General features: G+C 36.9%; 1 protein-coding gene across 4 annotated transcripts in view; it reads right to left on the minus strand.

Moving 5' to 3' along the window:
- The window catches only part of LOC131954524 (protein MTO1 homolog, mitochondrial), a gene marked incomplete at its 3' end in the record, with an annotated part of 96,731 nt that overhangs the window by 1,336 nt on the left and 79,302 nt on the right, over positions 1-16,093 (minus strand). For all 4 annotated transcript variants that reach the window (XM_059318262.1, XM_059318264.1, XM_059318265.1 and 1 more), the window contains 4 exon segments: positions 836-1,040; positions 8,824-8,954; positions 10,695-10,811; positions 11,738-11,811. In XM_059318262.1, coding sequence (XP_059174245.1) covers positions 836-1,040; positions 8,824-8,954; positions 10,695-10,811; positions 11,738-11,811 — 527 coding nt within the window.

Below are 16,093 nucleotides of genomic sequence, written 5' to 3' on the forward strand. Positions count from 1 at the left end.
GGGTTAGTCTAATGTCAACTCACCTTTAGGGGTTAGTCTAATGTCAACTCACCTTTAGGGGTTAGTCTAATGTCAACTCACCTTTAGGGGTTAGTCTAATGTCAACTCACCTTTAGGGGTTAGTCTAATGTCAACTCACCTTTAGGGGTTAGTCTAATGTCAACTCACCTTTAGGGGTTAGTCTAATGTCAACTCACCTTTAGGGGTTAGTCTAATGTCAACTCACCTTTAGGGGTTAGTCTAATGTCAACTCACCTTTAGGGGTTAGTCTAATGTCAACTCACCTTTAGGGGTTAGTCTAATGTCAACTCACCTTTAGGGGTTAGTCTAATGTCAACTCACCTTTAGGGGTTAGTCTAATGTCAACTCACCTTTAGGGGTTAGTCTAATGTCAACTCACCTTTAGGGGTTAGTCTAATGTCAACTCACCTTTAGGGGTTAGTCTAATGTCAACTCACCTTTAGGGGTTAGTCTAATGTCAACTCACCTTTAGGGGTTAGTCTAATGTCAACTCACCTTTAGGGGTTAGTCTAATGTCAACTCACCTTTAGGGGTTAGTCTAATGTCAACTCACCTTTAGGGGTTAGTCTAATGTCAACTCACCTTTAGGGGTTAGTCTAATGTCAACTCACCTTTAGGGGTTAGTCTAATGTCAACTCACCTTTAGGGGTTAGTCTAATGTCAACTCACCTTTAGGGGTTAGTCTAATGTCAACACACCTTTAGGGGTTAGTCTAATGTCAACTCACCTTTAGGGGTTAGTCTAATGTCAACACACCTTTAGGGGTTAGTCTAATGTCAACTCACCTTTAGGGGTTAGTCTAATGTCAACTCACCTTTAGGGGTTAGTCTAATGTCAGCATTATCTGGCCTCAATGACAGACGAAACTCCGCTCTGCTTGTAAACATTCGATACGGCTCTGATGTGCCCTGTGTTGTCAGGTCGTCTACAAGAACACCAATATAGCCCTCAGCCCTGCTCACAGTTAATGGGGGCTTACCCAGAACATAACAGGCAGCATTAATGCCTGCTATGATACCCTGTGAAAAGAATGAAGAAACAACCCACATCAATTGTAAATGACATAAATAAACCGGGAGTGATCTTCTCTAAACTTTCTCGAATATTTTTATATAACTCTACTGGGTATAGACAATATTTTAAATCCATTTTTAATTACTTAAACTAAGTGAACGCCTCACAAAATGTGTATAATAGTGCAGAATATTATTAGTACTTTATAAATTCACATGCGTTTTTTGAGAAATCGGAAATAGCGTAGATTACTACTTTCGGTCAACGGAAGTTACGCAAAATTTGATAGAAGGCAGTTAATTAGATCTTTTACTTGCATGTGAAATTGCATTTATCTAACTGAAATAGTACTCAAGTTATAAGCTTTTGAAAAATCGAAAGTAGAAAAAGTTCCACTTCCGGTTTCCGGAAATCGCTGAAAAGTTTATACAGACCTACAAATTTGATATAATATTTATATATGAAATTTCATCAACCTAGCTGTAACGATAATAAAGTTATCGTGTTTACAGACACACACACAGACATATGGACAAGATTGCAAAACTATGTTTTTCCGACTCAGGTAAATGTAAAAAGTCTCTCGATTTTTTTATTATTTTATTTTGCACGATTACAATACTTTTTCTATACTTTGTGTAACACTACCTCAATGGGGATGCTTGTTACCCACTGAGGTGTTGTGTTTAAAAGGGCTGACCCTGAGATATAGCACACAATGGAACGACGCTGTTGTCAGATACAGGATTTATTGACATTCACATCCAAGCAAACCGGCGATGTAGACAGTAGAAACGTAGAAAACACTGTAGAAAACAAACCGTAACCCTTCATTAGGTCTACCGTGTCCACTGCAGCCTTGGGTCTGAATGACACAGACACAGGCACGAACTACCCAGAGTCCCGTGTCACATGACATGGGACACGGGTAAAAATCGCTCACAGAAGAACAATAAAAATAAAATACTCAAAAAAAAACTTTTTAAAAAACCACGTTTTTCTTGTGGACTAAAAAGTAGAAAATAACTATTTACATACATTTGATGACAAAAAACGTGGGTACGTTCACCATCAAATTTCCCGACCCATCTGCCCGACCCACGTTTTTTGTCATCAAATGTATGTAAATAGTTATTTTCTACTTTTTAGTCCACAAGAAAAACGTGGTTTTTTTAAAAGTTTTTTTTAAGTATTTTATTTTCTCCTTTTTAGTCCGTTGCTACACATGAAAAACGTGGTTTTTAAAAAAAGTTTTTTATATAGTTTATTTTCTACTTTATCCAATGACTTGATTAAGTATGACTTGACTAAGTGTTTATAAATACACGGACTAAAAATCTTGAGCGACCAGGATTCGAACCTGGGTTGTCGCGGCCACAACGCGAAGTACTAACCACTATACGATCACGGCCAGCGCGCTCACATCGATTGGGGCCGAAGTAACTGTGTCAATAGGCCTTCAGTCTTGTCGGTATCTTTAGAAATCATGTCCTCAATTTTATGGTCCTTAGGGCGTAATTAAATTAAGCTAATTACGGTCTCTAATTGCTAGTTTTTATGATTGCATCTGAAATTGTTAGGCGAAAGTAGCCTGCATGCCAAATTTCAGATCTATAGAGCAATCAGAAGTGGGCTAATTTTCGATGTCAATTTTAACAACAAACAAACACACGCGAAGCTGAGTTAATAATAAAATACTTAAAAAAAACTTTTTAAAAAACCACGTTTTTCTTGTGGACTAAAAAGTAGAAAATAACTATTTACATACATTTGATGACAAAAAACGTGGGTACGTTCACCATCAAATTTCCCGACCCATCTGTCCGACCCACGTTTTTTGTCATCAAATGTATGTAAATAGTTATTTTCTACTTTTTAGTCCACAAGAAAAACGTGGTTTTTTAAAAAGTTTTTTTTAAGTATTTTATTTTCTCCTTTTTAGTCCGTTGCTACACATGAAAAACGTGGTTTTTAAAAAAGTGTTTATAAATACACGGACTAAAAATCTTGAGCGACCAGGATTCGAACCTGGGTTGTCGCGGCCACAACGCGAAGTACTAACCACTATACGATCACGGCCAGCGCGCTCACATCGATTGGGGCCGAAGTAACTGTGTCAATAGGCCTAAAGTCTTGTCGGTTTCTTTAGAAATCATGTCCTCAATTTTATGGTCCTTTGGGGCGTAATTAAATTAAGCTAATTACGGTCACTAATTGCTAGTTTTTATGATTGCATCTGAAATTGTTAGGCGAAAGTAGCATGCATGCCAAATTTCAGGTCTCTAGAGCAATCAGAAGTGGGCTAATTTTCGATGTCAATTTTAACAACAAACATCCAAACAAACAAACGCGAAGCTGAGTTAAGAAAAACGTTTTAAAAACGTGTTAAAAACATTAACAGTTGCGTCCCACAGGGGCCGCAACCAAATAAATTATAACTTACAATTTATCCCCCTTGACTGGTACCATGATATGTGTTATATTCGTATATGAGAAAGTAAAAAGGGATATACATTTTCACAGAAAAAATGACACACATGTATATAATGCATGTTTATATATAAATATATATTTATATGTATAAGTATATATTTATATGTTTAAGTATATATATGTTTGAATTATTATGTAGGTATGTATATATAAGTTTGTATATATATAAATTATTTCCCCTTGTCCAATAAAATTACTGATACAAAAGAAAGAAATATGGGATGGGCTAAGCCCTGCTCTGGTTAAAGTAAAGAATTTCTTTGTAAATTAGATGATGTTTCATTTCTTCTGGATGATGGGTGGGGAACATAGCAGGTGCAGTAGAGTTTCATAAGGCTTGTGCGGTAAAGCCCAATAATCAAATCTACACACAACTCTACTGCACCTGCCTCCCTTATTCCTGGTCTTTTGTCACCAGTCAGTCTGAAACGAATTCTCCAACCTTACATGAGCTAAAGCCAACCTTACATGAGCTAAAGCCAACCTTACATGAGCTAAAGCCAACCTTACATGAGCTAAAAGGGGTAGAAAAAAAATTAAAAGCTCATTTTAAGCTGCAGTTTTGAATTACAGTCAAAAATAAGAAATTTAACGGCTTCAAGACTTTACATATTGATTGAAATGTTTTCTTTCTTGGTTGTGTAATTGTCAAAGAAAAAAACATGAAGAAACAGTGCCCGGCAAAAAAACTCCAGCCTTTCTGAGGGATTTCCACTGCGTGAATTGGTGAGTAGATAACCTTTATCACATTGATAAGAAACCAATTATATTAAAGGTTTTACGATTGTGTAACAGTAAAAAAGAGTTAGATCTAGTAACCTTAAAACCCGCCCTACCAACGGCTTCAACACGAAGACTGCTACTGCTTTGTTACTTTGTTCAACTCACTGATAATTTTGAACTATATACTAAACTTTTTGGAGGTACTGAACCCCACCAGTTTCATGTGTGCATTTACAGAACCTTTCATCCACACTGACAAAATCCAATCGTGAATCATTTGAGTCGGGTATGTGTCTTGACCTTTGCAGAAGCCCTTAGACTAACTCGCAGAATCTCTGGGGTACAATCGAACCTAGGTTAAGAACCACCGTTCTTAACTCTTGTGATTTTGTTGCTTTTATTACAAGCTTTTATTACAAGCTTTTATTACAAGCTTTTATTTAACTCACTTCCTCGTCATTCTGTCTGTCGTCAGTCTAGATCGAAACGCAGGAGTGAAAATTCGGACACTTCTACTTGACCGATACGGTTCACACTTGGCACGTGGGTCAAGACATGAAGACAATGCAATCTGAAATTAAATTTGACTAATTGGATGCCTAATTAATTTTTTAATGCATTAATTAAAATTTGGACCGAATTAGTAGGCATGTCTATTTAACCACACCACACGCGTCATCACGTTCAATAGCTGCGCCATCACGTTCAATGGCTGCGCCATCACTTTCAGTAGGCGCGCAATGGTTTTTAGTCATGTAACTCTATCCTAATATATAAAAAAAAACCGTGCTCACTTCTCTCTCTCTCTCTCTCTGTCTGTCTGTCCGCAAAATATTTTCGCCGGACATCATATCAGAATCTACAGCGATATATCGAGCACTTTATACGGACTTTTGTTGAAAATAATATGTTAGATGTTTTAATGTATAACCACAATTTTATTTAAAGAAGAAAAATAAAAAATAAAGGCGTATTCGAATGTAGAAAAACGATTTTATTTATGCAACCGGAAAAGTGTTTAAACTTGGGACAATAACGCATTTAACAATGACGTCGCTTATTGTTTACACTAAAAAAAGAGCACGAAACTGATGACGTCATCTTCCGAGTTTAGAATAAAAAGAAATGAACTATTTCATTCAAATATGACTAGCTGCATCCCGTGCTCCGCCACGGTAAATCTTTTTTAAATGTACCAACTTGGGAACAGAACAAAACTAAACACAACACAAACGAACGCAAAAAAAAAACAACGAAAAAACAAACACAACACTCATAACATAAACACAATTTAAATGCAATCATACAGGCATTTTGCTCACAGTCTAGCCCGTAGCGCCAAAATCGCGCCCTTTCCGGTGATTTGCACCCCCCTCAAACTTTCGATTTGCACCCCTTCCCCCCCCCCCCCCAGCCCTAAAACTTTCGATTTCCACCCCCCCCTCGCAAAATTTTTTCCAACCCACTTTGGCGCCCCCTAAGGTCGGCACCCGGGGACATATGCCCCCCCCCCCTCGCTACGCCTCTCCTATAAAACCCGAAAGATAGAATAATAATTAGAAAACAGTATAAATAATAGGCAGTATTTAAAATATCCGTGTTTTACCTACAATATTTCACTTTATCCATTCACGCATTTTTTTCCAGTACTTTAAATTTAAAAAAATTACAATAGAGTTTCATAACTAAAACCATTGCGCACCTAATGAACGTGATGACGCGTCTATAATAGAGCTGAATAGTTGATTAAAAATTATAAGTAATAAACAGTAGGGCCTACATTCAGTGAATAAAATAAATAAAAGATTGCCTTTTATCAATCCATGCTAATTATAATTTTCTAACAATAATTTCCTCTTACACATCCGAATAATTTGCATTCACAATTTGCTAATTATATTATTGCAACACTAATTCCTTCGATGACGAACGTATATTTGCATTTACATTTTTTATTAGCGTGAGTTTAATGTATTTTTAAATTACCTCCTTTGTCAAAATTAGAAAAGAGTTAAATTAATTTGATTTTTCTACCGTACTGTTATTATGTTATTAAAATGTATCCACTTTTTCTAGGAATATAAACGAAAATGATATTTGACATTGATCCTTTTAATATGTTTTAGCAATGTGCGTGTATTTAATATTTTCTTTAAGTTATGCAAAATAGTAAACACAGTGGCAATTATAAAATAGCTCTATGTCGTTATATAAACAAACCCTACTCTATTACTTATAATAAGACACTGCGGTGCACTGAAAAGCACTGCATGGTGCGATGCTTACTTTTATGGTTCCAAAAGCTATAGCGATGACGGAAGGAAGGAAGGACTGACACACTACCTAGCCGCTTATATTATAGATTTAGAGCTATGTACGTTATGAAATGTAGACTATACAATACGATATTCGCGGCCTAAACTTTAAAAAAATTATTTTAACTATTTGGATTCTAGAACTAGACTAGATCTAAATCTACGCAAAAACTTGACGTAGACGCTACGTCGCTAAGATCTATTCTAGATCTAGATTTAGACTCTATCTACTGTAGAATCTATTTCAAAAATAAATTTCTATAATAAACTTTTTCAGGACTTAGATCTAAATATTTTATAGAAATCTTTGTTTGTTTAGCAATGAAACTGGCTAATTTTGGGTAAAAAAAATTTGAAAAAAATAGGCATATTGGTGTAAGTTATTTTTTAAACACTTCTTTTATTCTCCATATTTTAAAAAGGTACCTAATTAGCTGAGATGGTAGTGTACTTGATACCAGACAGGTGGTGCTGGATCGAGACACACCAAGTCAAACCTAATTTTTTTTTTTTTTAATTTGTGAATCTTCCTATTTTAGACTATAAAGAAAAGGACTACTTTGGAAATCTTTGTTTATCTATGCAATTTGCTAATCTCTATAATATATGAAGCAAAGTTGTCGTGTGCCCGACATCGGGCACTTCCCGGCACCGCAGGCGCTTCAAATTTGGCAGGATTTTGCCTTGGGGCGACAGAACACGGGGGCCGGTGCCGGTTGGCCTAAAGGTCTACGATGAGGGGGTCAAAACAGACCTTGACTGACCGGCGCCGTATATGAGCTATAAATCGAAAAAAATGTGTCCACGTAGGAACCTCTTCATAACTCCTGAGGTCGTAGACCGACCCTCGGGCGAATTAATTAAGCATTCAAATTCTCAATGTTTTTGAAAGCATAAGCGAAGCTGGGCAGCATGCCTAGCTGTAAATAAAACATGTAAAGTACTGAAAAAAAATTCATAAAAAAACGTTTTAATAACAAGCTTTTAAGTACTAATGCACTAAAAAGTAGAAAATAAATTATAGACTACTATTTAAATAACTATAAAGAAAAGTGTGGGTCTCTTTCTGAACATTAGTAAAGGTATCCAATAGATACTAAAGTGACCCACGCTTTTCTTTATAGTTATTTAAATAGTAGTCTATAATTTATTTTCTACTTTTTAGTGCGTTAGTACATAAAAGCTTGTTATTAAAACGTTTTTATGATTTATTTTTTTTACACTTCTTAAGGAGCGTATGCGTAGGCAATGCCTTGTCCCTTGGTTTCTTATGAAGATCATTTACAGATCAATTCAACCTCTATTTCAAAAGATTTCCTTCATGACTTTTTTAGTCTTCCTCTTTCCCCATAGACTTCACACCAGCAACTGCTTAGTAATGTATTTCTGATATTGTGCCTTAACCCCGACCTTTTCATTAGCTTCGAGCAATACAGTAAAAGAGACTACACATTTAGCTATAGATCCTGATTGAATGTTATTTGACAATGCATGTGAATTCCCCATTGGTTTAGAAAGTTAAACTGCATTTCATCGCTGCTGATTCTAATCAGAACGTCATGGGTGGTGCCACTATCATTAAACTGGTTATTATTGCTTCTTCAACCAGTACAATTTGTTCTGCATTTGTTGACTATATGCGAAACGGCAGCGCACATCTCATTATACAATCAACCAGTCAATAAAATACCAATGTCGTATTCCAGTGCGTACAATAAATGTTAGTGATAATTTGCTATTGTGTATTACTTGTATGACCTTATTCTTAATCCAACAATGTAACAGATAACAGAGGTTGTTCCAAAGATAGAACATAAACGTCTGGCCTCAATAAATCACCTGCTAAACTAAGACCAGCATATTTTTTTCTGACATTAATCTTTTTTTTAAAATAATAACGCCTTAAGGGGAATTTAATCGGTGTAAAGTTTGGAGTAAAGTGTTAAGGAACAAAAATCATACTCTGTAATAATTAAATCTTCTCCGAACTGTCGCATACCCATATATATATATATATATATATATATATATATATATATATATATATATATATATATATATATATATATATATATATATATATATATATATATATAAATATGGGGGGGGGGGGGGGGGGGGGAGGCGCCAAATTGATAGTTCGTACCAGGTACCATGAGCTAAAGCCAACTTTACCTGAGCTAAAGCACCTCTTATGATACATGAGCTAAAGCTTGATGTGTAGGTCAGACTCACTAGTGCGTACAAGAAGACAAACCTGAGCAGCGGCTTCTTCATATCCAGTGGTGCCATTGATCTGACCAGCCAAATAAAGATGGGAAATTCTCTCAGTTTCTAAGGTGGGCTTGAGTTGCCTGGGATCTACAAAGTCATATTCCACGCCATAACCTGATGAGTAGACATGAATATTGTAAGAATATCTGGATATGCCTCATATCTGTATCAACTCATGTAATGACATACCTGCTCTCAATAGTGGATCAACTGATGTAATGACATACCTGCTCTCAATAGTGGATCAACTGATGTAATGACATACCTGCCCTCAATAGTGGATCAACTGATGTAATGACATACCTGCTCTCAATAGTGGATCAACTGATGTAATGACATACCTGCTCTCAATAGTGGATCAACTGATGTAATGTCATACCTGCTCTCAATAGTGGATCAACTGATGTAATGACATACCTGCTCTCAATAGTGGATCAACTGATGTCATGACATACCTGCTCTCAATAGTGGATCAACTGATGTAATGACATACCTGCTCTCAATAGTGGATCAACTGATGTCATGACATACCTGCTCTCAATAGTGGATCAACTGATGTAATGACATACCTGCTCTCAATAGTGGATCAACTGATGTAATGACATACCTGCTCTCAATAGTGGATCAACTGATGTCATGACATACCTGCTCTCAATAGTGGATCAACTGATGTAATGACATACCTGCTCTCAATAGTGGATCAACTGATGTAATGACGTACCTGCTCACAATAGTGGATCAACTGATGTAATGACGATTGTAGGAAAAAAGTCACAGGAAAAAAAAAACACAGGAAAAAAAAACACAGAAAAAAAGTCACAGGAAAAGAAGTCACAGGAAAAAAAGTCACAAATATATATTTGCATGATATTTGTTAATACTTTTATGTATTAAATATTTAGAGAGTGTAAATTAACTTAGGATTAATTAAATGTAATGTAATGTGTGTAGGCTGTATACACATATGAATTTTTATAATTCGTCTAAAAATATTTATTATGAAGTATGTAGATTGTAATTATTTTAAATTTAAGATTAGTAGAATTTAAAAGAAGTCCACGTTTTTCATCGTGTTTTTTTTTTAAAATACCAATATTAAATTACCGTGAAATGGTAAGTTCATATGACTTGCTGCCCTCAACTCATGGTAACAATAGTTATGTTTAGTTCAACCACCTTTACTGCCCACATTTATCACGCTCATTACATAACAAAACTTAGGATCAAAACAGAAAGCCGACAAGGTTCAAAGGCTGTCATTGACGCATAACGTCAACAACACAAAATATGTTCGGACAATGCCTACTGAGGAGAGGCCGACCAGAGAATAGCCTACGCAAAATGTGCCTAAATTTCTTTTATAAATAACTTTTCTACCGCGTATTTAACTAAATACGTAACAAAAGTTGAGATTAGTGTGTTAATTATCTTAGAGTATTTTTACTTACAATTGTTATAAATCATAATGCTTTGAACGTCTATAAATAATTTACGCTATAAAAAAATACAACCCACAACAATAAATATACAAAATTTTACAATTCTTAACAAATTAATAAAAATATTTCTAAAAAGATTTTGTGACTTTTTTTCTGTGACTTTATTTCTGTGACTTTTTTTCCGATAAAATTTTCCCACTGTGACTTTTTTTCTGTGACTTTTTTTCCTAGCAAAAACTGTGACTTTTTTTCTGTGTTTTTTTTTCCTGTGACTTTTTTTCCGTTTACCGTAATGACGTACCTGCTCTCAATAGTGGATCAACTGATGTAATGACATACCTGCTCTCAATAGTGGATCAACTGATGTAATGAGATACCTGCTCACAATAGTGGATCAACTGATGTAATGACATACCTGCCCTCAATAGCTGACACTTCTCTAGCCCAGGTATTGATCTCATTAAAGCCACCTGGTACTCCTCTGGCATTGTACAGGACATTCCTTGGGGGTAGATCACATCTGAGTTCAAGCCTAGACAAACATATTTTTAACATGGATGGAGTTTGGGCCACTTCCCATATTAGACAAATCTTTCATTGAATTTGTATTTTCTGAATGTTCAAATAACGATTCAAGTTAATTTCAGCTCTTTTTTTTTTAATTAAGACAAGTCAAATATAGATTTTCGTGTTCACAATATTATTGATTGTGTTTAAAGATTTTGTAAACAAAAAAAAACAAAAATACGAAAGCTAGTCAATGTTGTAGTCCCCCCACAGGGTAGCCAGTGGTGCAGTAGCCCCCCCACAGGGTAGCCAGTAGTGCAGTAGCCCCCTCCCCCCACAGGGTAGCCAGTAGTGCAGTAGCCCCCCCCCCCACAAGGTAGCCAGTGGTGTAGTAGCCCCCCCCCCCCACAGGGTAGCCAGTAGTGCAGTAGCCCCCTCCCCCCACAGGGTAGCCAGTAGTGCAGTAGCCCCCTCCCCCCACAGGGTAGCCAGTAATGCAGTAGCCCCCCCCCCCCACAAGGTAGCCAGTGGTGTAGTAGCCCCCCCCCCCCCACACAGGGCAGCCAGTGGTGCAGTAGCCCCCCCACAGGGTAGCCAGTAGTGCAGTAGCCCCCTCCCCACAGGGTAGCCAGTAGTGCAGTAGCCCCCTCCCCACAGGGTAGTCAGTAGTGCAGTAGCCCCCCCCCACAGGGTAGCCAGTAGTGCAGTAGCCCCCCTCCCCACAGGGTAGCCAGTAGTGCAGTAACCCCCCCCCCCCCCCACACACAAGGCAACCAGTAGTGCAGTAGCCCCCCCCCCCCTCACATGGTAGCCAGTAGTGCAGTAGCCCCCCCCCCCCCCCACAAGGCAACCAGTAGTGCAGTAGCCCCCCCCCCCACATGGTAGCCAGTAGTGCAGTAGCCCCCCCCCCCTCCACAAGGCAGCCAGTGGTGCAGCAACTCAAGAACTAACCTTCTGGTTCCAACCAGATTTGATGACTTTTCCTTTGGAATCTCAAAATTTTGGACTCAATCGATGGGCAGTATCTGCAAAAATAAATGAAAAGGGTATTTGATAAAGCGTTTGAAATCTATGTGTTCAAGTTGGTGTGAAGGGGCTAGGTATTCAGACTTACACCTAGTCAAAATATGGTAGAGATCTCATGAGAGACCAAAGTTTTTATTTAAGCTGTCCAGGTGTTGCACTGATCATGAGAAGGTCACCATGACAAGTGATAAACTGACGCTGTAAATAACATATCTGAGACAATACAAAAATTAATGAAAAAAACGTTTTAATAACAAGCTTTTATGTAATAATGCACTAAAAAGTAAAAAATAAATTATACACTACTATTTTAATTACTATAAAGAAAAGCGTGGGTCACTTTAGTACCTATTGGATACCTTTACTAACATTGTAGAAGTAATTATATTTATAGTAATTTAAAAAAAAATCATAAAAAATTAATTAGGCATCCAATTAAGTTAAATTTAATTTCAGATTGCATTGTCTTCATGTCTTGACCCACGTGCCAACTGTGAATCGTATCGGTCAAGTAGAAGTGTCAGAATTTTCACTCCGGCGTTTCGATCTAGACAGACTGACTACTGACGACAGAGGAAGTGAGTTAAATAAAACTTAAGCTTATAAAAAAATTCATAAAAAACGTTTTAATAACAAGCTTTTATGTATTAATGCACTAAAAAGTAGAAAATAAATTATAGACTACTATTTAAATAACTATAAAGAAAAGCGTGGGTCACATTAGTACCTATTGGATACCTTTACTAATATTTGAGAAGAGACCCACGCTTATCTTTATAGTAATTAAAATAGTAGTGAATAATTTATTTTCTATTTTTTAGTGCATTAGTACATAAAAGCTTGTTATTAAAACGTTTTTTATTTAAAAAATTCAGTACTTTACATGTTTTATTTACAATAGAGTTACATGACTAAAAACCATTGCACGTCTATTGAACGTGATGGCGCAGCTATTGAACCTGATGGCGTAGCTATTGAACGTGATGACGCGTGTGGTGTGGTTGGATAGACATGCCTACATTTTTCGGTCCAAATTTTAATTAATTCATAAAAAACTAATTAGGCATCCAATTAAATCAAATTTAATTTCATATTGCATTGTCTTCATGTCTTGACCCACGTGCCAAGTGTGAACCGCATCGGTCAAGCAAAGAAAAGCGTGGGTCACTTTAGTATCTATTGCATACCTTTACCAATGTTTAGGAAGACACCCACGCTTTTCTTTTATAGTTATTTAAATAGTAGTCTATATTTTATTTTCTACTTTTTAGTGCATTATTACATAAAAGCTTGTTATTAAAACGTTTTTTATGATTTTTTTTCAGTACTTTACATGTTTTATTTACAATAGAGTTACATGACTAAAAACTATTGCGCGCCTACTGAACGTGATGGCGCAGCTATTGAACGTGATGACGCTTGTGGTGTGGTTGGATAGACATGCCTACTAATTCGGTCCAAATTTTAATTAATTCATAAACAATTAATTAGGCATCCAATTAAGTCAAATTTAATTTCACATTGCATTGTCTTCATGTCTTGACCCGCGTGCCAACTGTGAATCGTATCGGTCAAGCAGAAGTGTCCGAATTTTCGCTCCGGAATAGTGCGGAGTCTAACTATTGGATAGATTTGTCCTACTACCTGACTAGACCCAGTGACCTATGTGTGGCAGAGAGAAATGCTGCCAGATTCTTCTCAGTGCTGAACTCAGTTTTTTTTTCTCAATGTCTAAACAAATAGCTAAAAACTCTTCTAGTCCTAAAGGCAGGTAAACGCGCGCAGTCTCTTCATAAGAACACGGCCCCTTGTGACAAATGTATTGACTGGTTACAACTGAGAGAGGGAAAAAAAAACTTTTGTCTACCTGAGTGTGCTGTGTGAGTGTGTGTGTGTGTGGGGGGGGGTATATATTGTTAGTCTATATTAATAGCATTCGTTCATCTATTGTAATCGAATCGTGATAATATAAATTTCATGTGTATAATATATATATATATATATATATATAGATATATATATATATATATATATATATATATATATATATATATATATATATATATATATATATATATATATATATATATATATATATATATATATATATATATATATATATGTATATATATATGTATATATATATATATGTATATATATATATATATATATATATATATATATATATATATATATATATATATATATATATATATATATATCAAAGTATGTGTGTGTTCGTGTATGTGTTTATCTTTTATGCTGCGAAAAAAAAATCAATTTCGCAGGGACGGCGCCCCAGCAGTGAGCGATGCGATTTTGGAGTCTATATACGGTATATAAAAATTAAAGTCGGATGCGGTTTGACACCGTACATCCGAGTGCCATGAAAGTTTGGGGAATTGATAAAATACGCCCTATAAGGTTTCTGCGAAAAAAAAGTTCTTATGGGCGACGCCCAGGACGGTAAGATTTGTGTCAGTATACGGATAGCTCCAGAGCGGCTATCTTAGAACTTGGTATCCGTTCATTGGACGTCTTGCATAGCGGGTAAGAGGTACTATTATATTCAGCGGTATAACGGCAACAGACGCAGCCGTCGGCGTCCAAGTGATTGCGTGACCCGAAGCGCCCAGTGCTCTCATGTGAGCACTTTGGCGCCTGCGTTCGTTTTAGAAAAAAAGCTATGCACTAAAGACACGATGTGCAACACTAATAGCTGACTATATCGAATCAGGAGCTAGGGTTAGATATCAAATCAAACGCTTCCCTCGGCATGGGATTATTTGGTGCCCCTGGCTCACTCGTGAGCACTGTGGCGCCTACGTTAGTTTTAAGAAGCACCTACAATATGGACACGATGGCACACGATACTCGATGATTAAACCGAGCCAGGGGCGGTAGTGTAACTTGAGGCTCCCGACAGCGCCCCTCTACGTCCACCTAACACGGAGGGGGGGATATCATACCGTCCATTTTTTATAGCAGTCTAAGACTATTTGAAAAGCAAACATTAATGTGTTTACTATCGTCAGGATTATTGGTCAGCTTGACTCAGATGTTTTTTTTTCAAGTATTTTTTTTTCAAAATACGATTTGAAAATAATAGAATCTTTTTTATTTTGTATTTTAGGTATTAGCTACATTAAGGTATTAATTAGTACAATAATAGCATGAGGGGGATTTTTTCAAACTTCTTGTCTTTAGGCAAAATTCTTACTGTTAACAGTTTGTTGGTTGCGTCGTGTCATCTGTAATACATGTGTACAGCTAACAAACATGCACATAACATTTCTTATCATTTCATTAGAATACTATCTGTTATGGCAAGGCTTTGCTCCAGCCATTTATAGCAATGTCTAAATTTAAATAATAACTAAAACGTATGTGTATTTAAAAATAAATAAAAAATTAAAAAAGCAATTAATACTAATAGTTTCGCTGTCTGTCTATCTATCTATCTATCTATCTATCTATCTATCTATCTATCTATCTATCTATCTGTCTGACAAGAACGCTCTAGAGAAAAGACAAGCAATTTAAAAACATGCATAGTAATTCGAAAAACGAAGTATGACGTCGACACATTTAGCGCACAGAGTAGAAAATAATCTCACAGTAATATAATGACGTCATTGATTCTGGCGTAAACATTGAAAAAAGAGGAAATGTTGTCTAATCTAAGTGGTTTGCGTGAAGAGTTTCTTGCATACAATTCTTCGGGTAGGGGCGAAGCCCCACCCCCCGCGTAAGAACGTCTGAGCCCCTCCCCCTCCCCAACTCAAAAGAAATTTCTTCATCGATACTCTATAATAAAATTACCGCCTAATTAATGTGTCTAATCTCAAAAGTGGTTTTCTTGCAATTTCTTTAATGCAATTCTTCGGGTAGTGGCTAAGCGCGACACCAGTGTTTCTTTCAGACTTTTTCCTCCCCGGAAAGGGGTGGGGGTAATTGAAATTTTCGGGGGCGGGGGTAGAATTTTCGGGGAGGGGGGCGGACACTGGAAAAAGTATATAATTATATTTCGTTGAATGGGACGGTAGACATGTTTTTTTTGGGAGTGGGGGTGGGGGGTGGGGGGGGGGGTGGGGTGGGGGGGGGGGTGGTGTGTGGGGGGATGGGGGGGTGGTGTGTGTGGGGGGGGGTGGGTTGGTTTCAGTGTTTCTTTCAGACTTTTTCCTCCCCGGAGAGGGGTGGGGGGTACTTGAAATTTTCGGGGGCGGGGGTAGAATTTTCTGGGAGGGGGCGGACACTGGAAAAAGTATATAATTATATTTC

Source organism: Physella acuta, unplaced genomic scaffold (assembly GCF_028476545.2).
Source record: "Physella acuta isolate Inbredline_101_S28 unplaced genomic scaffold, ASM2847654v3 ptg001009l, whole genome shotgun sequence".
NCBI lineage: Eukaryota > Metazoa > Mollusca > Gastropoda > Physidae > Physella > Physella acuta.